The sequence below is a fragment of the Poecile atricapillus genome, chromosome 13, assembly GCF_030490865.1.
Source record: "Poecile atricapillus isolate bPoeAtr1 chromosome 13, bPoeAtr1.hap1, whole genome shotgun sequence".
In the NCBI taxonomy this organism is placed as follows: domain Eukaryota; kingdom Metazoa; phylum Chordata; class Aves; order Passeriformes; family Paridae; genus Poecile; species Poecile atricapillus.
The window spans coordinates 10,532,639-10,554,601 of NC_081261.1; the positions used below are offsets into that span (position 1 = coordinate 10,532,639).

General features: G+C 38.3%; 1 protein-coding gene across 13 annotated transcripts in view; it reads right to left on the reverse strand.

The window, feature by feature from the left end:
- RAPGEF6 (Rap guanine nucleotide exchange factor 6) overlaps positions 1-21,963 on the reverse strand; it is a 122,333-nt gene that overhangs the window by 25,541 nt on the left and 74,829 nt on the right. For 8 of the 13 annotated variants that reach the window (XM_058848725.1, XM_058848720.1, XM_058848729.1 and 5 more), the window contains exons 8-21: positions 15,945-16,128; positions 14,969-15,105; positions 14,313-14,471; positions 13,944-14,096; positions 13,291-13,455; positions 12,542-12,649; positions 11,981-12,184; positions 11,198-11,306; positions 9,217-9,460; positions 8,453-8,610; positions 7,246-7,260; positions 4,308-4,548; positions 2,896-3,279; positions 491-702 (exon numbers count right to left, since the gene is read on the reverse strand). In XM_058848725.1, the coding sequence (XP_058704708.1) occupies positions 491-702; positions 2,896-3,279; positions 4,308-4,548; positions 7,246-7,260; positions 8,453-8,610; positions 9,217-9,460; positions 11,198-11,306; positions 11,981-12,184; positions 12,542-12,649; positions 13,291-13,455; positions 13,944-14,096; positions 14,313-14,471; positions 14,969-15,105; positions 15,945-16,128 (2,473 nt within the window). The remainder of the gene's footprint in view (positions 1-490; positions 703-2,895; positions 3,280-4,307; positions 4,549-7,245; positions 7,261-8,452; positions 8,611-9,216; positions 9,461-11,197; positions 11,307-11,980; positions 12,185-12,541; positions 12,650-13,290; positions 13,456-13,943; positions 14,097-14,312; positions 14,472-14,968; positions 15,106-15,944; positions 16,129-21,963) is intronic. The other 5 variants (XM_058848727.1, XM_058848721.1, XM_058848730.1 and 2 more) reach the window with 1 other exon arrangement.

Below are 21,963 nucleotides of genomic sequence, written 5' to 3' on the forward strand. Positions count from 1 at the left end.
CAACCAAGCATTTAAGAATTAAGTATATTTGGAAATGGTTCATCTCAACCAGTTGTGAACAGGACTTTGTACGAACATTTAAACAAAATCCCTTGAAAATGCTGAAACCAAGAGTAGGAGGTGTATCACTGGAGCTGTGCATGCCACAACATGGAATGAAAACCTGGCAACATTACAGCAACAAGTTCTTTGTAAGAGAAAATATTTGAAGTAGTATAGCTACCAGAGAGCACACTCACCTATGCTTCCACCCTAAACCAGTACAGCTGAGGAGGATTACAGCATTGCTTTCAAAATGTTAAAAATATGTGGTTTATTTTTAATTTTTGTGTAGGATCAGTCTCTTCATATTTTATTTTACTCCTACAAAGGACCCCTCAAAAGCATCCTACTGGTGGCAGCTTTGTTAGACACCTGTTGACACACTAAGCACTAAAGAAAGGTCTGAAGTACATTCAATGCTTCATTTATTTTCTCTGTTTGACATTACCTTCATGCAGAAATGTAATATCTTTCTTGACAACAGGGAAAAGTGGGATAATTGGAGGCTGCATGCTCTGGCTGCTGAGGATGTTGCGATATTTTGCCATGTTTCGAGATGGATCAAAAAGATCTTGAAGGTCTCTGAGGTGCTTTTCATACTTGCTGGGTAACTTTTCCCAAGTGCCTCTGAGACGAGCCACCGGTGCAAGATTTAACCCACTGCAAAGCAGAAACATTTCGTTATTAGCTGTGAGCAGAATCATTACATTTCAGAATGAAGTGAAGGGCTGGGGGTTGTTTCAAGGATTAATAATAGCTTTCCCAAGGTTAACTGTGAAACTGGGTGAATAGCAGGCTACAAGTTCATCACAATAACCCTCTGCTCTTTCAACAGGACTGTAAAATCCAGGATTGCTCAAGGTACAATTTTCAGATTACTGCCCAAATAGAATCTCTGTAACATAGGACTGAGATCTATTTAAGAACCACTTCCTGTAAAAATGTATGCCACAGTAAGAACAAAAATGGTAAAAAATGCATGAAGTGAACCAATGATTAGACAGAAAATGAGAACTTTGCAGAGCTCATCCCAAGGAGAAGTGGCAAGACTTTAGAAAGAAATTCTTCCTTGTGAGGCCCCAGCACAAGTTGCCCAGAGAGGCTGTCAGTGCTCCATCCCTGAAGTGTTCGAGGACAGGCTGGATGGGGCTTGGAGCACGCTGGTGTAGTGGAAAGTGTCCCAGCCAATAGCAGGGGATTGGAGAGTTTATCTTTAATATACCTTCTAACCCAAACCATTCTGTGATTTTCTGATTTCAGACCTTCAGACAAGAGCATTTGTACATGAGCGACAGATTGAGGACTGGAAGCAGCAGATATGCTAAAACTTGTCACTGGGCCCTCATTCCCACTAAGTAAAAATATATCCAGAACTATTTGGATGCAAAAACACCCCATTATATAAAAGCATTAAATAAATAAAATCCATCCTCCCTATCATAATTTGTCACCAATTATGCTCAAAAAATTCTGCAATAATTGCAGAGTCCTCACCTTTGCAGAACTGGAAAGAGATGAATGCTCCAGCATTCCTTAGCAAATCCAGAGCCACACTGTCACTGAATTTGCTAATCTCAGTTGTTATTTTTTCTGGAAACTAATTCTGTATTTGGTTTATTTTTTAGACAAATTTCTCTCCATGCTATGCCAAACAAAACCTTCTCTGACATGAAAAAGTCAAACATATGCCAGCCCACAGTGCTTCTTTTCCATGCTATGTTAGGATGGTTATCTTCCCTACGTTAGGACTGTTATCCTCCTATTTCATGAAACATATGGCATCAAACTGCTGTGTAGGACAAGACAAGAAAGAGAATCCCTGTGCCATATGCTAACAAAAACATATTCTTCTGGAAATAAGAGTAAAACAAAAACTAACTTATGTGCTTTTTTTTTTTTAATTTTTGAACAAAAGACCACTTTAGTCATGGCCTGATTGGACTTAACTGAGAAGCAGAAAGAGTAATTTCCTTACCTACAACAAATCATGAAAAATTAATGAGCAGAATATAAAAATTAGAATCAGTATCCATGTGTGTATTCCCACATAATGAGCAGCCACAGTCTCAATGACTGTCCAGTACCCTTCACAGAAATTCATGAATTCTTTAATGACTAACCACAAGCCAACACATTTGATGAACTGGTTAGACATGGGAAAAAAAGATCTTAAAATGGTGGTTTCAACAATGCTGCTGGAATACAGCACAAATGTCTGATGAATCACAGTGCCTTTTTTTTCCTACAGTAAAGGCTGGGAGTAAGATAATTGCAAATACAGGAAATGCTGAACTCTTGCTGTTAAAGCAGCAGCACTCAGTATAAATCAGAAGAGAAAGCTTAAATGTGCAATTGAAGAGGGAAAAAATAAAATAGAGAAGCAAGCAAATGACAGAGAAAAGAATGAGAAGAAAAATTAAGCCAAAACAAGAGTGATTTGAGGAAGTCCTTACAATGGAAGAAAGAAAGTAATCTTATCATCATATATATGACTCTGGAAAAGTAACAATGACAAAAAGAAGGTAAATTGGGTGCCAAAGTCACAGAAAATGACACAATGCTCAGGCAGGTTTCTGCAGTTCATCAATCAAACAGTGCTCTGCACCCATCTTCTCTTTTCCTTCAAGGTACCAGTGAAAAAGAGACTGTCACACCCAGCACCTCAACAGGACTGAAGTGCTGAGGTGACAGTGCAGTGGCTACAGTGACAATCCACCTCTGACCAGCTTTGGAAAACCACCCAGCCCCAACCATAGTCTGCTCAGCATATCCCCATTTCTTTTCTTTCTGTCTGGATTACCAGAATTGCCTGTGACAGCACCAATCAGATCTGAAAAATTAGAAATATTTTACCTTATCACTGCAAACATGGAATTGAAGTTCTTGCATTCTCGACAGTGGAGAGCAATTTTAATGAAATGCTTAATAATCTTCATTCTTTTGAGTTGGTTGGGTTCGGCTAAAATTTCCATGGCAACCCAGAAGGTCTCTTGATTTATGACATCCTCAAACTGTTTCAGGTGAGCATTCCCTGTTTTGGAGTCCAGCTTGTAAAGGTCATCAATGTATTCTGTTGGCTCGATGTTTCGGAATAATTCAAAGTCCCGCATGGAAAGCTGAGTGGCCACTTCAATGGTGCTCAGCTGGAGGAGGGAAATTTGGCTCTCTCGGAGTAGCTCTTGAGCATCCTCATCTGAGCATAAGGTCTCCGTTTCCATATTGTTTTTCAGATAATACCTGAAGAATAATTGAGTAACAACATCAGAGACGCTCTTTATAGAGTTTGTGAACACAAAGACATTGAACTATACCAATCACTGTGAGCATATAACATAACTATGTACTTCAGTTAATGTAAAGTAACACCATTACTTAAGTAAACAAACATTTCAAAACTCTTTGTTTATATTTTTACACTGTACCCTGTAATACGCTGCAGTGTTCACCTTCAGAAAAAGGTCCGTTACTTTTCGATTTGTAAATTTAGCAGTGAAAATAGCATTTTAAAAACACACTAGTCTTGAGAAATCTCCTGTTTATGTATTTCTAGATTTCTTACACTAATTTAATGTGGGTTTTTTCCCATAAATTGAGTATGGCATAGTAATATTTGCATTAAGCACAGAGTATTCAGGAAATGAAAATATATTTGAAAAATTCATTTTATGGTCCCAGGTAAATCACTTTCAGATACACAAAAGTTTATTACTCATAAATTCCCTGTGCTAGTTGCCTAGCACAGACAACTACAGAACATTTCACTTTAATATACTTTCTTCTGGTATGGATCAGATAAAACCAAAGTGCTTAACATTTCAGAAACATTAAGAACAGTTTACTTGAAAACGGAAGAATTTATCTCAGGTTAGTATCAGTTTATCACAGCATGACACAGAGAAAGAAATTAATTGTATACTGTAATCCTCAAGTACATGTGAGAAGTGTCAAAACAAATATAACCTTTTTCTCTAGGTGTAAGCCACTATATACTTTATCCTGATCTGCTAAATTTAGCTGTCACCAAGCAAACTTGCTGTAGATTTAGGGAGGGATTTTTGGGTGCAGAAGAGGAAGGTGACCCAAAGAAGAAAGGGAAGTGTAAGTTACTGGCATTTACTTACTTGTGCTTCCAATAGACACCCGTCTATTTTAATTAAAACGTCTCTCCCTTATGTTGGGCTTTATTATCATGGAGATCTTTTCCAATATAAAATGTTTCAATCCTGAAAGCCAAATAAAAGCCAACCAAGAAAAGGTATATTTACCGTCCATTGAGCTGAATTCTGTCAGCCAGCTTGGAGAACTGATCTGGGAGCCTCCTCTGTTTGATGACACCCTCAGGGCTGACGGACACCTCACACAGGGAATAGGTCTCGGGGGCTCCTGTCAGGTTGAATTCATGGACAGCATGACTCACCACCTCCTTTGCTGTAGTGTCTTTGCTGATGATGATGTAACAGCTTTGCTGATCTGCTTTGAAAACTCGTATCACTTGATCTGGAATATCTAAAAAAAGAGCGTAACACCTTTAATGTGTGAAGTTACTCTTCCCTTGAAAAGACACAAGGTCACTTGGAGAGGTTTCACAAGGGCATGTGATAGAACAAGGGGGAATTGGCTTAAGCTGAAGGAGGGCAGGTTTAACTGGATATTAGGGACAAATTCTTCCTTGTGAGGGGGGTGAGGCCATGGCACAAGTTGCCCAGAGAGGTTGTGGACTCTCCACCCCTGGAGGTGCTCAACACCAGGCTGGACAGGGCTTGGAGCACCTGGTATAGTGGAAGGTAGGGGGTGGAACTAGATGATCTTTAAGGTCCATTGCAAGCCAAATCATTCTGAGATCCTATGATTTACTGTCCCATTTGATCATCAGGATACAAAAACAACCAGCTTCTGAGGAAAAGAACCATGCTGGACCTGAAAAATATTTAAAATACTTTGTGTTTTTCTTAATCTTTGTAAGGGAAAAAAAAAGACTCTTCTCCTTTCTGCTCTTCTACAACTCAATTACTCTACCATCCCATGACCCCAGTCAAAGTATAAGACATCCAGGTACATAACTAGACTGTGCACTGCCTCTTCCCAGTGTGTCTTAAAAACTTTGGCAGCATCATTCCTTCTTTGGCTCTCCTGTGTCTGTGAGAGCCAGATCCACACTCATGCCAGGGCATGCTTCCCAGGGATGGGGAGCCACTGAGTACGGATGGATGGGCTTGGGGTGGGAGGATATGAAGAGGTAAGCAGATTTGGTTGCTCCCAGAACTAGCTGTGAGCTTTTACGCTTGCTCTCTCCCCTGAAGGAACTAAGCTGCTGCCAGTAGTTAATTCTTTGGCTGGTGTCTTGATTTATAGCACATTTTATGTATTATAAATGCATTAGAGAACAGCTTTATCTGAGGCAGCCTACAGCAGGAAATAAGTATCTACAGAAACATGTGTTTAATTCACAGCATGAAGACTGCAAATAATTTGCTCTGTTAGCTACTACAGAAAGTTTGATTTTCAAAATAAAACTGATTTTTAAAAAATGTCAAGAGTCAAAATGCAAAGTAATTTCAAGCACAGGAAAGTCCAGTTTTTCCTTTCCCTGAAGTCTGAAGACTAAAACTTCACAACTTTTCTGCAGACCCAAGAAGGTGGGAGGATATTGCTGAGGTCTCAGCCAAGGCTTCAGAGTTTGAAGCTCTCCCAAACACCACCGAAAGCAGATGTGCCATAACTCCTGCATCAGAGATCCGCAGTGAGAGAAGGGAAGGGCTGTCATTAAAGCAACAGCCTCCCAAACAGCCCTTCCCTTCTCTCACTATTTGTCCAGCCCTTAAAAATGCAGCGGTAAGAGACAAATCTGTGGATTGAGACACATGATCTGCCCTGGAGCACCAGTGATGATCAGGTGTCCCTCTGCCCAAGGGGAACTGGCCCAGGGAATCATCCTGCTGGGCAGAGCATCCAGGTCCTTCAGGCACTCCCAGCAGCAGCTCTCTGAGCACTGATTTAGATGCTGCTCCCCCCAGTGCCTATACATTGATTTTATTACATCAAAATCCACTGCTTAAGGAGGCAACAAAGATCTTTGAGGGTAATGACCTCAAAGTAAGGGGTTACTTTTTCTTGCATCAGGACTTAAAGGTGTTACGGGCACGAGTAGAAGGAATTTCAAGGTAAAAAGTAAGCGGGTAATCTATGATTCAGCACCAAAGGTCCGACCCATTGGAAAAAAGAAAGGCTCAACATCAGTTATAAATAAATTTTAAGATGGAAGAAAACATGGGTTAAGAATTTCTGATTGAAGCTAATTCCTCTAACAGTTTCATGATTATGATTAACACATTATCAGAACACTCTCATCAGAAGCTGGGTTTTAGCTGAATAGAAGACATTCAATATATAAGCAAATAGGAGCAATATAAGGGAGAAGTAAGTATTTTATACTTCATTTCAGAGTGAAAGTGGTGGAAATGACATACTGAATAATTAGAGAAGTGCCTGCACTCATAAAAGTGATAATAAGGAAACAGAAGAGGGAAACATCTATACTTTGGTATCAACATACCTAAAAACCAGAACACACTCAATGTGTGGAAATGGTGGAAAACTGAAAACTGAAATTTAATTGGGGAGAAAAAAGGAAAAGGTAAAAAAAAAAAAAGGAAAAGAACCATGCAACCAAAAAAATGTAACTTGTGACAGACAAAAGAAACATAAATTACAGGCACATTTCTGTCTTCATGGTCTTTGCTTTTAAGCAGGCAAACATAAATTATTAAATTAAATTTTTTATGCATTATTCAGCTCATTTTGACAATACAAAGAACATTTCAAGTTGGCATGCACAGAATTTTAGTTATGAAGTACAACAGAAGAACAAGCTAAATCTCAAACTGTTATCCTCTGAAACTTTGGTTCTATGAATGAGATATAAACAACTCCATCCCTTTAAAGCAAGGCCACAGAGAACCAGAGGAACCTCCCAAAGGTCATTCAGTGTGCTGGAGGCAGAAATGGAAATAAAATGCAGGTCTCCATCTCAGCACAGTGCCTGTATAGGAATCTATGGATTTGTTTTAAGGAAAATTACAGAGCACAGGGCTATCCAATGCCCTACAGTAATAACTATGCCAGTGCAATGTCTGATAGTGTTAAATTTACAGGCAAGCCATGCAATATTAAGGTCTACAGGATGCTTTACATGAGGATACTTACAGTAAAACCCAACAGCTGCAGACAGGAGAAAAAGAAAAAAACGTATCAACACCAAATCAAGATTGAGATGCTTACAAAATTTATCAAGTGTACAGTGCCAGAAATAATATGGTTTTCTCTGACATTCAAACATGGCAGCATTTGTTATAGCAAGCTTAAAGTAAAGCTAAGTGATCCAGCTGAATATGTCCTGCCCATGGCAGAGGGGTTGGAATAGATGACCATTAAGGATCCTTTCCAACCCAAATCATCCTGTGATTCTATCCAAGATGAACTAGTTATCACCCTTTCATATTAAGCAGTAACTTGTATAGTATTAAAGTAAGATTTTTAGAAAAACGTGTAGCTGACATGCAGACTGCAAGGATCTGAAACTGCAGCAAAAAGGAAAATTTTTTGCCATGGGTATTTATGCATCTGATAGGATGTATCTGTGCACATCCCTTTTAAAGGGGAAATCTGCAAGTTTATGTAAACATAAGTCACAGTCACAAAACACTTTACAAAATATGCCATTAGGTACAGAACTTACAGTTAAAATAAGGAAAAAATACTCTGACAAGACATGTTTACAGGCAGCTGCATATTGCAACAAACGCCTCCTGCAGCCATCCCATAAACTGGATTCCTAAAGCAAGGAATCTAGTGATTCAACTAGTGAATCTAGTGAAGCAACTAGTGAATGCCCAGACCACATATCTCAAAACCTCTTTTAGTATTTTAAACATACCCTTGAATATACATAATGTTTGTAAAACATGAAACATGAACATCAGTGTGCTGGTACCACAGCAGTCCTATTCTATCCACAATACTGCTTGAAATATACTGACATACTGACAGATGGAAGGATGGACAAGTCAAAGCACCGAGGAGAGATAGCAAAGGAGAAAGGGGCAGACAAAGACAATCTTCTTCCACCAGAGCCAATTTATTACAGTAAATTAAAGGCTCTCAGAACTGGCAAAACACATTTCTTTATAAAAAATAACTAATAAATAAAAACATTACCTAAAAAAAAAAAATAGGTAAGAGATATTCAGGCAGTGTGGATTTTCAGTACATCTCCAGTTTGGCCCTGTTAGGCCCACAGGATGTACAGGCAACTGCACTCAGCACTAATGATGCCAATAACAGTTGCAATTTTTCCCCTGACCCAGCTGCCTTGCTAACCATCCTGTAAATTAACCTCAAGCTGCCATTTTACCTGAAGGGTTAGAGAAATCCAGAATGCTGGTTGTGGGCTGTAGCAGGTCAGGGCTACTGGATGAGAGGGTGCCTGGAATGGGCATGATGGCGAGGCTGTGCCGGCACTGCCGTGTCCCCACGATGCTGTCATCCTGTGACTGGCTCATGCTGCCATCACTGCAAAACAGGTCTGGTTCAATTATCTGCATTAAATTCCTCCTATTCATTTTGGGATGAATGAAAATAAGAAAAATAATGGTGTTCAGCTGTTTTAATTACATGCTGTAGACAGGCTTTCAAAACAAGGATGGGAAAAAAGATTTGAAAGCATTCAATGGGAGAGAAAAGATATTTTGGTCTTGCTCTGCATTCATGGGGCAGATGCCATGATTTTTTAAAAAACATAAGCAACATGAACATAATGACTAGAAATACTAATCAGCTGGTATGTCTTAATGTCCTGAGGCTGAAGGAGGGTAGGTTTTAGGGAGATGCTAGGGAGAAATTCCTCCCTGTGAGGGTGGTGAGGCCCTGGCACAGGCTGCCCAGAGAAGCTGTGGCTGCCCCATCCCTGGAAGCGTCAGGGCTGAACAGGGCTTGGAGCAACCTGGTGTAGAGAAGGTGCCCCTGCCCATGGGAGCAGCTGGAATGGGATAGTCTTTAAAATCTTTAAGTTCCCTCTCAACCCAATCCCCTTCCAACCATCCTATGATTCTATGACTAAAATATCACAACCTAATAAGAAATAGGATTTTGTCTTTTTGACAAAAGAGTCAGACAAACCTGAACAGTTTTGGAGGCAAGATGCTGAAACGGGTCTTGTCTAAAATTTTCCTGATTCTATTTCTTCCACCAGATACAGTGTTTGCTTTCATTTTCTTGTTTCCTTTTTCACGGGGAAACATCTGTTCCATATCTCCAGGCATATCTGGGATAGAATAACGGTTGTTTTTCTTTTCTGCTATTTTTGGAATATGTGGGATTCCATTCTTCTCCTGTCCTATCCTGCAGAGCAGCTCCTTAAACACTGCAAGAGAAGATGCAAATGTTGTGAGTAACCTTTGCACACTCAGAACTTCACAATTACTTCTTATTTTCCCCTCAAACCTTTTGCTTTCCATGTCCCAGAGAGAAAATAAGGAAACACTGTATTCAGGGCAATAAGGACTATATGTTTATTGGCTTTTTTTGTTTGCATCTTTTAGGCAATGGAGTGCACATGCTTCTTCAAGAGTAACTGCAACACAGACTGGTATTTTCCCAAACTGTCTTTGTTTGCTTCTACTAACACTACTGAACAGAAGCTGCATCAAATTTCCTATTGCCCTTATGAAACCAAGCTAGTTTGTAAAATGTCTGACATTCTCAAAGCTAGAATTCCATGGAAATTATAGGGGGTTTGTTCGGTTTCTCTACACATATATAAGTGAAAAAAAAAATGTTTGAAGTGTCTTCTCAACATCAATTATTTCTTTAAAGATCCTTTAAAAATCTTTTGAAGATCTTTCAAGTCAGAAATTAAGTATTTTCCATTGAAAACATGATGATACTGGAAGAATGCAGTACTGAAAATAAAGCAAATTACTCATATTGTCCCTATGAGCAAGGCAACCAAGATTTTCTGTAAAAAAATCCAAAAGAAAATCCAATTAAATGGTACATTTCTGTGGTATAATAAAAGCTAAGCAAGCTTTCCCAGTACAGATTTGAATAGAACAACAGGAATTGCTCATAGTCAGTCCCAGACACTTAACACTCAAAAAGTCAGGATAAGTATCACTGCTGAAAAAAGCCTCAAGATATTAATTCATTAAAATTTATCAGAGAAATCACCTTGAAATTCTATCAGCTAGCAGGAGGAGACTAGAACCCACTTGGAAATATATGTTGCTCACATTTATAAAACAAATGAACAACCTGTTACTGCCTCAGTTATACTGATGCTTCATTTCATGTAATTTCACATTAGTCTGGACCACCGGTGACTCTGGTTGTTTCAAGATTTTTCTGTATTATGCTAATAAGCAACTGCTAAGGGCTTGAACCTTTTTAGCTGCAGAGTGATAAACATAGTACAAAAATTGAAGAGAAAATCAATAGTGAGCAAGGGCAGGTAACTGGAGGAAGGAAATAGGAAACGAAAACCATTAGAAGATATGGATACAACTATGGAGGAAGGAGCTATCCTGTGCACAGTCTCCTTCTTTCTGCAGCTTTTGCTATTCTGTTGCCTGAACAATATTATGGAAAAAGAACAGATGACTGAGATTTTAAAGAGGTATTTAGGTGTTTATATTCATGATGACAATTAAAAGCCAACATTTATATGCCATGCCACTTTTTATATCCCCTTTTCAATTATAAAGGTATTTTATCCTCTCATTCTTACAGCCATTAAAAAGTTTTACAAAATCACAGTCTTACATTTTTGCTGTTTCTTGGCAAAAATATTTTTAGTCCAGATCTCTTGGCTTTGTTTCAGCCCCATTGCATGGAGGGACACTAAATCAGCCTAAACAGTCATCTGAGGATTTCTCAGGGAGTTGAAGAGCTGCCTGTGCTGGCTCTGTGCCACCCAACATGCAGCCCTTGGCACAGGAGAACTTATCCAAGCAAAGAGAGGCACAACGAGGGGACTTCTGCACCACTTCTCACCTCAAGAGCAAGTTGGAAAAAAGGTGGAACCCTATTGCACTTATAAAGTCAGAAGGAGTGGAGTTTTCCCTTCACACATAAAAATATATCATCCATAAAGTCTACTCACCAAAAATGTTTGTTTTTACAGTAATGGAGAGATGTGTGTTATTCTTTAAGATTTCCAGAGCTTTTACGAAGGTAATGTTCTCAAAATTCTGTCCATTTACTTCCATTATCTTCAAGAAATAAAAATTTGACTATTAGGAGAACATCTGTCTGACAGACTTACAAATACAAAGGTGATAATATAGGCACAGTAAGACTTCACAGAAATTACCATATCCTTACAGCAGCTACAGAATGAAAACATTCCATGTAAAATAACTATTTTCATCATATCAGAGAAGTTATATCCTGTAAATAGGTGAGGACTTCAATTTTTATTTGAAAGATGCTTTAAATAAGTTTATTTTCCATGATAACATGACATTCTTGCAATGTATCAAAAATGGTGGATCGTGAACCACAGAACTAGTATCACCTGAAAAGCTGATTTTCACTGAGTGTCACCTGTCACTTTTCCATCTGCCTCAGTGAGCTGGGATCAAACACATCAGGTGAGAATCAATCCCACAAAACAATCTGATGATTTCAGTGTAAACATATCTCCAACCAGAAGGTTTCAAAAAATAACTGTAACTTGGTTTCTTTTCCCATTCTGTTTTTGGAATATTTAAATATTTTGCATATTTTGGAAACTATTTAATAGAAACCCATTTAACTGATATAAATAGAAGCTGAGCTGTGGCAGTCCCACACTTGCCAGTGTGTACACAGCAAAACATTTCTGTTGAGAACAATCAGGAGGTGGGTGAAACAGAGTGTTTTAAATTAACATAATTGTTTTTACCTGGTCACCACGCTTAAGTCCAGCTTCTGCTGCTTTACTGCCTATCTCCACAGTCTCTACAAAAATACCAAACCCCTTGTCACTGCCTCCAAGAAGGCTGAAAAACAGGGGAGAATCTCTGGAAGGTTTTTGCAGGGTGATTTGTCTCCATTTTGCTTTGGCAGCACAGGCAATATTCAGCAATCTGAGATGGCCTTTCATTTTCTGTAAGACAGAAGACACAAAATACAGTGCAATGTTTATTTTTTCAGAAGTACAAAAACAGTTATGAAAAATACCCCAAGTGCCAGAAAACAGATTTTTGATTCCAGATTTTCAGATCTTATTAAATAAACCTTGTCCTCTTTTGCAGAAATGCAAAAAACTCCTGAGTGACGTAAGTATTATGTCCTTTATATGGCCTTTGTATTTTAATTTATACTTAAGAACAAATATGTCCAATGTTAAAAGCCACCTGTTAACTGTTACACTTAGAGACTACAGGTGTTAGGCACCTGTAAAACTCAGAAGTTGAAATATGTAGTACCAGAAAATGTGACACTCATTCTTTTTTGCTCCTACCGTATCTTCCAAGTTCTTTTCAAATTCTTCCAGGAATCGAGTCATGGCAGGATCACCTTCAAAGTCATTAAAATGATTGTTCACCCACAGTAACACTACTCTGGTAACCTGTAAAAACAAAATAAATTATGTATACATATATATAAATAAAAGTACCTACGGTTCTTCTCCTATAAGCTTTAATCTATAAATACAGAGGAATACTTGGACATGGAAGAAGAACGTAAAACAGATTACTGTATCTGATAGGAAAAAATACATTTACAGTTACAATCATCTTCTCTTTCCCCGTATTTGTGGGAGCAAATGAAAGATTTAAAAACCCAAGTATTTTTATACCTAAAAGATACTGGCTACATCACCCAGTAATTACTGGTGCATAAATCCATCTTCAGCTAAGCCTTCCTCACACTGTTCATGAAAATTACCTTTCAAAGCACCCTAATGATTTCTTTAAAGAAAGCTCTAGTTGTGATAATAAAAAGCTTTCTTCTAAGAAATCTTAGTATTTAGTAATTTTAGTAAAATTAGTATGTTGGACTTCCTCAGCTCAAGGCTAGAACACATAAAAACATTTGCTAAGAATCAACAATTTGACATGATTTAAGTTCCACACTATCAAGGTTTTTCATGAATGTGCACACAGAGTGGAACCTGGTTTTATTTATCCTAGTTTATTAGCAATACAAAAATGGATCAATTTAAATATATTTTCACCACAAATATTAATCTCTTAGACTCAAACCAACCTTATCCCTGAGGCTGTCCACTGTGAACCATTCCAAGAGTTTATTTCCAACTTCCAAGGGACTTGTTAGAAATGTTCTGTATGTTAAAAGAAAATCTTCAATGTAGGTTGGATCCACAATAGAATGCTCCTCTATTAAGTGCATGATGAGTCTCTCGGGTGTTGCCTTAAAAAAGGAAATGAAAAAAATAACTGGTATCTCTCATCACTAACTTTCCCTAAAAAGTAATTCAATATAAAGCCACATGAACAGTATAATCCCTTTAGAAAGTTCAGTTATAGCCAATCAGGAGAAAATGCACCAACACGTTTAAATCAAATCCTCCTGCTTCTCTCAGCCCTGACATTTTGCACAGGTAACACCTGGCTAAAACAATTAGTAACTTCCCTTCATTTTATTTTTTAGTAAGCAGTTTAAGTTCCTTTTTCAGATTAGAAAAAAAAGTCATGAAGACTCCAAAGGGTTCTACCAATACAAAACTCAATGTGTGCTGAACAGGTTACAATGTATGTAACTTTATTAAACGGAAATGGAAGTAGTTTTTTGAGTTGACACAGACAAAACTGAGTATTTATACTAGATTCAAACTGAAATTTTGTCTATTAATAAATAGAAGTTTAATAAATTAATGGAAAGCATAGAAATAAATGCACCTTGATAACTATGTGTCCTTTTCTGGTTCCACTGCGATCCAGCTCCCTGTGCTCCTTTACCATCACAATTTCTCCTTCTTCCTCCACTTTATGAGTGTTTTTTTCCACGTGGTTCAGAATCCTCCAGTAGTCTTGCTGGGCTATACACACGAACTGTCCCCAAGGACAACAACAGTGATTAAAGTATCTAAAATATTAAAGTATCCCCATCTCCACGCTGAATAACCCCAACTCTCCCAGTCTGTCTCCACAGCACAGGGGCTCCAGTTCTCAGATCACTACTGCCACCTTCTCTGGACCCATTCCAATCTGTTTTCTTTTATTAGAGGCTTACAAATAAGAGGCAGTTACACAGAATTGCAACCTTACCTGACAATCATCTACTTTGGTTCTGACCACTCCATTCATGTACTGTTTCTCCAGAGAGGGAGTAATCCCAAAACTATTTCCCATACAGAGACTCTCACTCTTCCCATCAGGATAGCTGATTTCTACTGTGCCGTTTAAAATAACATACCAAGAATCAAGCTAAAGGAAGAAAAAAAAAATACATATAAAAAGTGAAGCTAATTCAACAACTTCTATACACTCTAATCTCAGAAAGGCTCATTTTTGTATCCTCTAGTTTGTTGTTATCACCTCTCTGCAACATTTAATTCATCAAAACTGCACTGTAAGGCAAGAGATAGAGACTGAAACAGGAATGTTTTCAGCTTTCTTCATTCCCTTCAGAACTGATTCTGGAGGGAGAAATGCTGATGAATAGATTGCTTTCTTAATAAGTAGGCTAACTGCTATGATAGATTTGTACCATTTAGTGAGAATGAACATTCTTTACCTGAGTACCCATTTAGTCACTACCAGAGATGAGTCTACCTCATCCCTGGTTGGAGGGATGAACAGCAAACGCCATTCCAGATGTCTTGATCCAAGCAGGAAGAGAGATTTCAAGACAGTGATTCAGGGCACCTATCAGAGCCTGACTACTGACTGATTTAATGCCTCCTCTGGAATCAGTGACTTACTTCCTGGCCGTCTTCAAGTATGATGGCTCCTGCTTGCTCTACAACTTCAAATATCATCACTGAGCACAGTTCTCTCCTCACAGACATGGTCATGTTCGCAAAGGCAGGGAGTTGATGCATGAATTCCAATAATTGTTCTGTTGGAGAAAGGAAATATTGGTATGACTGCAAAGCCCAGGGTTTCCTTGGATTCCTACTCTCTACAAGTCTATAAAATTCCAGTTAAATTCAATCAAAAATTGTTCAGTTGTGTCATACTCCTTATTAGTGCCTGTGGCTAAAACAGCCCAGTGTGCACTTTGTCATCAACAGCCAGAACTCAGCTCCACAGCCTTGCTGGTGTTCTGATTGACTCTCATGGCAGCAGTCTAGCTCTGGGTAAAAACACTTCAGTTTCAAACATTTAGAAAAATTAAAAATACCCCTACGTACAGTAATTATAAGCTTGACAGGAGCATGAAATTATTTTCCAGTCTTCAGAGATGCAATCTGAAGTACAGCAGAAAGCAAATTTTGCTATTGAAATTCCTGCCAATTTCTAGTCAAACACTGCAGTAAATGTTCTTCATTTTAACTGTTTTGCAGTTTACAGTCAAGTACACCTATACTCAGTAATAATATGTTCTCTTTGCTATTTAATAACTAATTCAACAGCTCTAGGCAGTCACAATTACCTTGCTACCTGTCCCATTACATTAACGCAAACAATGACTGTAAAACCCCACATCTTGTACATCACAAAGGCTGCTGTTCAAAATACTTGGATTCTCAGAACAAATACTCCCTCAGATGGAAAGAGAAGACATCATTCAACTGAGTAAAGATCATTCAAGTACAGAGCCAAGTGAGACATCATTCAATTATTAAGATATATATTGAAAATTAACTCATTAAACAGTTTTCAGTTATGCTTCTCTTACAGATGTTATATGAAGTAGCCTTATGTAAATTTTACTACTGTATTTTTTCTCCTCACCAATGTCATCATCAGTTTTATCTGCAGGTTCTTTCTCAAGGCACTCTCGGACAACATCTCGCCCTAGAAGTGGATCAGATGTTCTGTCAATATCTTCATCCTCCTCCTCTTCCTCATCTTCAGAGTCTACAGGTGCTTCCGGAAGACCCGTTAAATCAACATCTCCCATCTCACTTTCTGTAGCCTACACAGAAAACATCAATCAGACAGAGAGTTCAATATCCTCAGTTCAATGATTTATGGTCTGTGGTAGCTAAATTTAAAAAATCAAATTATGTGACCAACAAGTCTAACTATAATCTCTAACAGCTCCCTTTCTGAACACAGAGAAAACACATTCTGAAATCTACTAGATTCTCATTTTACAGCATTTATTCTCTCTTTCTTGTGAATTCATGTGATGTTGTTATTTCACAGTTTGAGTCTAGAGTATTAACAAGACAGTAATATAATTTAGTAATACCATTGGTTACCCAATGCCTGTGGACCCATTTCTACTATCAGCAATAGATAGCAACACAGACATCGCACTGAGCAGACACACAAGACAACAGTGAAAGAGAACAAAATACCAGCAACAAAAAGAGTCACATAGGAATCATTTGCAGTAATTCCTTCTGTAGTTTAAATGATGTAATGGCATGAAAATAAATTTCCAAACAGATGGAAGGGGAAAAAAAAGTTTCAAATTCTCAGTTTCTACAGAGTAGTTGCTCAGTCACTTTTTTTAAAGCTTAAGCCAGAATGCAAATCATTTTTCTGCTTAAATTCAGAAATTTGAACAAGATGTGTCACTGAAAAGTATATAGCAATTATATAGAAACTTGCAGAAAATAGTTGGTTTTTAAATGAGCATATTTACAACACTCACTTTCACTTTGAAGAAATCCTTGAGATTTTACAAAACCACCAAACTAAGGCATCAAGCACCCTGCATGTTTACAAAACATCCACAATACAGGACGAATTTGAACACTTTAATGGGGCAGAGCACAGCTTCTCTGGACAACCTGTACCAGTGTCTCAAAACCCTCACAGGCAAGATTTTCCTCCCTATATCCAAGATAAATCTACCTTTTTCAGTTTAAAGCCACTGTCCCTTGTCCTTATAACTACAGGACATGGTAAAAAGGCTTTCTAATAAATCTGTTTGAAGTACTGACAGGATGCTCCAAGGTATCCCTGAGGTCTCACTCCCTTTTCTCCAGTCTCTGGGGGCTTCACATGACTGCCACAGCTGCCAGATGGAGAGTGCCTCCACAGTTTCATCAGCCCAGTCCCTCAGGACCCTCCAGTGCTTTGCCTTGGGTCCCGTGGACTTGCGTATACTCAGACCCTCAGGTGGTCTCAAACACGACCTTCTCTTCCCACAGGAAGGATTTTGTTCCTCCTATCCCTGCCTTGATGTACAGGGAGTGGAGAGATGTGGCAAGAGCAGCCTGTGAAAACTGAGACAAAAATTGCTGAGTGCCTCAGCCTTCTCCATGTCATCAGTTCTCTTGCCTTATTTAGTCGGGGAGTGAAGCACAATTTCAATCTGGTTTTTTTTGTTTGTTTTCTTTTTCTGACTAATGTACCTGTAGAAGCCCTTCTGGTTTTTGTCACATCCCTTTCCAAATCCGGCTCCAACTGAGCCTTGCCGCTCCTGATCCCAACCTTACACATCTGGGCAGTGTTCCTATACTCCTCCCAAGACACATGCCCCTGATTCCACTGTATGCATTTCATTCTTGTGCTTCATTTTAACCAGAAGGTCCTTACTTGGTCACTGCTCTCCTGCTTTTATGGCCTCACATAAAACAATAATCATTTTAAGTGATTTAATCACACCAGATTTCACTGTCTTCGTCTCCCTACGCACTCCATGCTGATGTGAGCCCCAATACCTGCACAGAGAAACAGCTTTGTCTTCCTACACTAGAAAAAAAATACTGGGGTTTAGATATAACCTTGGGCTGTGGAGTTCGTCCTCATTTTGGTAATTAGCCAGCAAACCTAATAAATAAAGCTTAAACAATTAAAAATATATATATTTCTTTCAGAGAAGGGTAACAATATAGAGAGAGTTAAATCTATTTTACATTACATCACTTTACTGGCTTCTGTAGCTCACATTAACAGTTTTGGAATTAAGCCCAAGTGCAAATTGTACTTGGAGAGTCTCAGCAGCACATGATCAGTACAGCGTTTTATTCATGGACTTTTCCAGCATTTCTTCATCTAAATAGTCACAATTTATACCAACTTCTCCATGCTAAGACAAACAGCAGCACCAATCCTCACTTTGATAGGCTCATGCTAAACCAGAAAAACTGAGGCTACAGGTTCCACAGAATTTTTTATATCCTGTGTAGAAAATAGACAGACTACCTGCTTTTTTGATAAATAAGTTATCTTTTGATCAAACTATGAAATAGGAGCAGGTCCTCCAACTGTGTTTCAAAGATTCCATGCAGATGGTTGACAGAATGCTGGCAGGTCAGGCAGTGCTGGAAGGAACAGGAAGGATTTTGCTCATGAAGCCATCTGCAGAAGTAGGTGCTCTTCCCAACCATGATGCTCCAGCTGTTTCCATTATCAAATATAAAAATCATTCCTAACACAAACATTTATGAACTAATGATGTACAAAATGAAACCAGAAGGTGCAATCCTCAAATCTCACATAAATATGGATTTCCAGGATCGGGTCCATGACACACGGGTATCTATTAAAATACACATCCTTGATAAATATTTTATAGATAATCCATTTTAATATCAAAGCCTTAACCGAAATTGGAATTACTGCTGGACAATGATGTTGCTGCCCACAAAGAGTACATACTCCCACAGTGATAAATGAAGGATTTTGAAAGAAGTGGAAGGCGAGAGAAACTTTGAGGACAGTACTCACAGAAACAAATAGGTAGGAAAAAAACTGGTTAGTCACTAAGAGAAGATGATTCCCAGGTATTGATACAAGAAACTCATTTCTGAGAGTTAAAGTGAGACCCTGTCCAATCATATCTAGAGAGACAACCTGGATTCCCTGTGTGACTCTGGCTGGGCACTGTAGACCCTGTCCCATAAAAGGGCAAAGAAAGAAAGTTTTCCCTGTGTAATACCTGTTGAATTCTTTTTCCCTGACGACCCCTGTAACAGGTCAAAGCAGCTGCACAAGCCTGCATTTCAACTGCTGCATGCACAACCAACCAGCTTCCTTACTTTCAGCTGAAGACCATAGTTTGGAAATTAAATGTACTTTCAGAAAGAGGTTGAAAGAATTAAAAAAAAAAAAATTTAAATCCTCCTCAAGAAAGAAGTTACTTTAAAAATCATAGGGAACAACTTATTTTTCTTTCATTAATTAAAAAAGGTCTGCAGCACAACAGAAACAGAACTGCTCTGCAGTATTCCAAGCAAGCTGGAATTTACAATACACACATTTGGACATTTTGGTGTCCATGTTTCAGACACCAAAACACTCTCTGAAACACTATGAAATCTCCAACAGGGAATAGCAACAGGACTAGAGAGAAAAACAAATTTTCATCACTTTTTCAACTAACTCAGGATTTAACACAATGTCTCCACAGCAGAGCTTACAGGCAGGAATGTTCTTCTGATCTCACCTTAAGCTTTACGTTCATCATTTCCTGTTTAACTGGAAATGGGCTTTATTCTGGACTGAGACACAGCTGTATCAAGTGAAACCTCATTTCAACACTATTGATGAATGCAGTGTACACAGATGAAGAGAAAATCTTTACATATCTTAATGTAAAGATTGGTTTCATGGTTTCATTCTTTGGTTCTACCATTCAAATCATATTTTCTGATTCTGGAATGATGCTTGTACTATTTACTGCAAAAATTAATGTTAAGATATCATTAATTTAAAAGGTCATTTCAAGGCTCCATTAATCAAAAATATTCAGAATTTTAGTGACACTAATGATATTCCTAAAGAGTTTTGACATGTGAAGCTTGGCATGATACATAGGAAGCTGACTGCAAAAGCAAAGCATCAGTTTCCAGATACTTTTCCACGAAAAGCTGTATTTTGTTGTATCAAAAATGCTTTCCATTATTGAGTCAATACTTCACACCAAATGTAGCTTTATTACATTTAAAATATACTCTCTACCTTCATAATATGATGACTATTGGGGGAAATCACTTTTCTTGTTTGTGACTTCAAAATCTGTCTATACTGATCTGTAGATGCAATTTAATGTGTTAAATATTGTGCAATGGCATTATTATACAACATCTATCTATTACTAAGCAGTATCTAGTGATCACTTAGAGATTTTTGACAAACAGCAAGAGAATTCTCCAATACTGTTACAGGTACTGCAGTATAACCCATAAAACACACAAATGCACATAAAATAAATCTTTTAACAGGTTATTATTTATACATTAGGCAGATCAGAATGAGATATTAAAAAAATCACTAAAAAAATAAAGGGGAGAAAATCACTTAGGGTTGTTAAGGATTTCCCCCGCTCATTACATGTCTGTAGGATGTCTTCTCTTCACCCAGTGCTTACCAAACGCTTGATTCTCTAGTGCTATCTTCCACAGTTAATGTCACTATAGCTCTGATCATACATGGTTGTAAAATTATCTTTCAAGATTTAACTCAAATCTGACAGTGGTGACCTGCCTCAGCATCAACCTGGCCACCCAGAAATTCTCTAACAGATGTCCTAATTTCCTTCAGGATGCAAAACCAGACAGGTGAATGTTACCAAAAAGGAAATTCTTACCTGGAAAGTCCTAACTCCAAAAAAATTAACACAAAATCTTCAGTCATTTTCACATTAATTATTCCTTAGTGTACAAAATAGCTAGCACCACATTTTATTTTCTATAGTGCATATAAATATGTTACTCTATCGTTTCTTTTATTTATATAGCTTTTATTTGTTTAGCAATTATGCTCTTTTGTCATTTACAGATGAGTAGACATAAGGTAATTAATCACACATGATAAAGAGTATTCACTTATTACAAGATATCATTGCTGGAGTGGTATCTTTGTTAGCAATAGTATATTTTAAGTGCTTTTCACTTAGAGCAACCTGTCCAAACTACTCAGGCAGGCAACTCAAACACTCTGCTGTGATGGCCTCATTTTAAGTGCCAGTGTCTGTGGAGCTGTAAGATCTGTGACACTCTCAACCCTATCTCCAGGCCTAGGGGCAGCAAGTCACTGGGGCTGAGATCCCCAGCACCACAGCTGGTCCACATCAGAAAGATAAAGGAGCAGCAATGTTATGGCCCTGATCACCTTGGCAGGCCTTTTGCAGCCCCAGTCCTCCTGGAGCTGTAGGCTCTTTACTCTCTCAACCCCAGACCTAACCCTAACCCTAACCCTAACCCTAACCCCAGCACCTCAGCAGATCTACATCAGAAAGATGTAGGAGCAGCAGTGTTGTAGCCCTGTCATGATCTCCCTGGCAGGCCTTTCCCAGCCCCAGCATTCCTGAAGGTGTAGGCTCTTTGACTCTCTCAATCCTAGCCCTAACCTAACATCAATTCTGATGTAGTTTTGATTCAGAAAATTTTTTAAAAGGTAAAAATAATCAAGATACAAAACACCACCTTCCAGCACAGCCTCTCAGAAATAAGAGAATTCATGGAGCATTTTGGAGAGGCTCTCTCAGGGATGCCAGCTACTTCTGATGTAGCTGGCAGCAAACAAATCTAAGGAAGTAGTAAGGTTGTAGATTAAATAGGACAAAAATTCAGAGACACTTTTAATGTTCTAAAATAATTTTTGCTTTAATGTCTTATTTTTCAAGTTCCCTAAGCAATACATTGCTATAAATAGGTATCATTAATCTGTTTCCAGTATAGAAATAATATCCAGGCAGGACCTAGGAAAAAGGAACAGGTGTCTAAAATCAAGTTATACCTACACCATGCTTAAAATTGCTGTACACTCTGTACTGTGGTCAGATTGCAACTTGGAAGTGGAAAAGCTGTGAAATTACTGATCCACACAAACCCAAGCTGAGCCCCCTCAT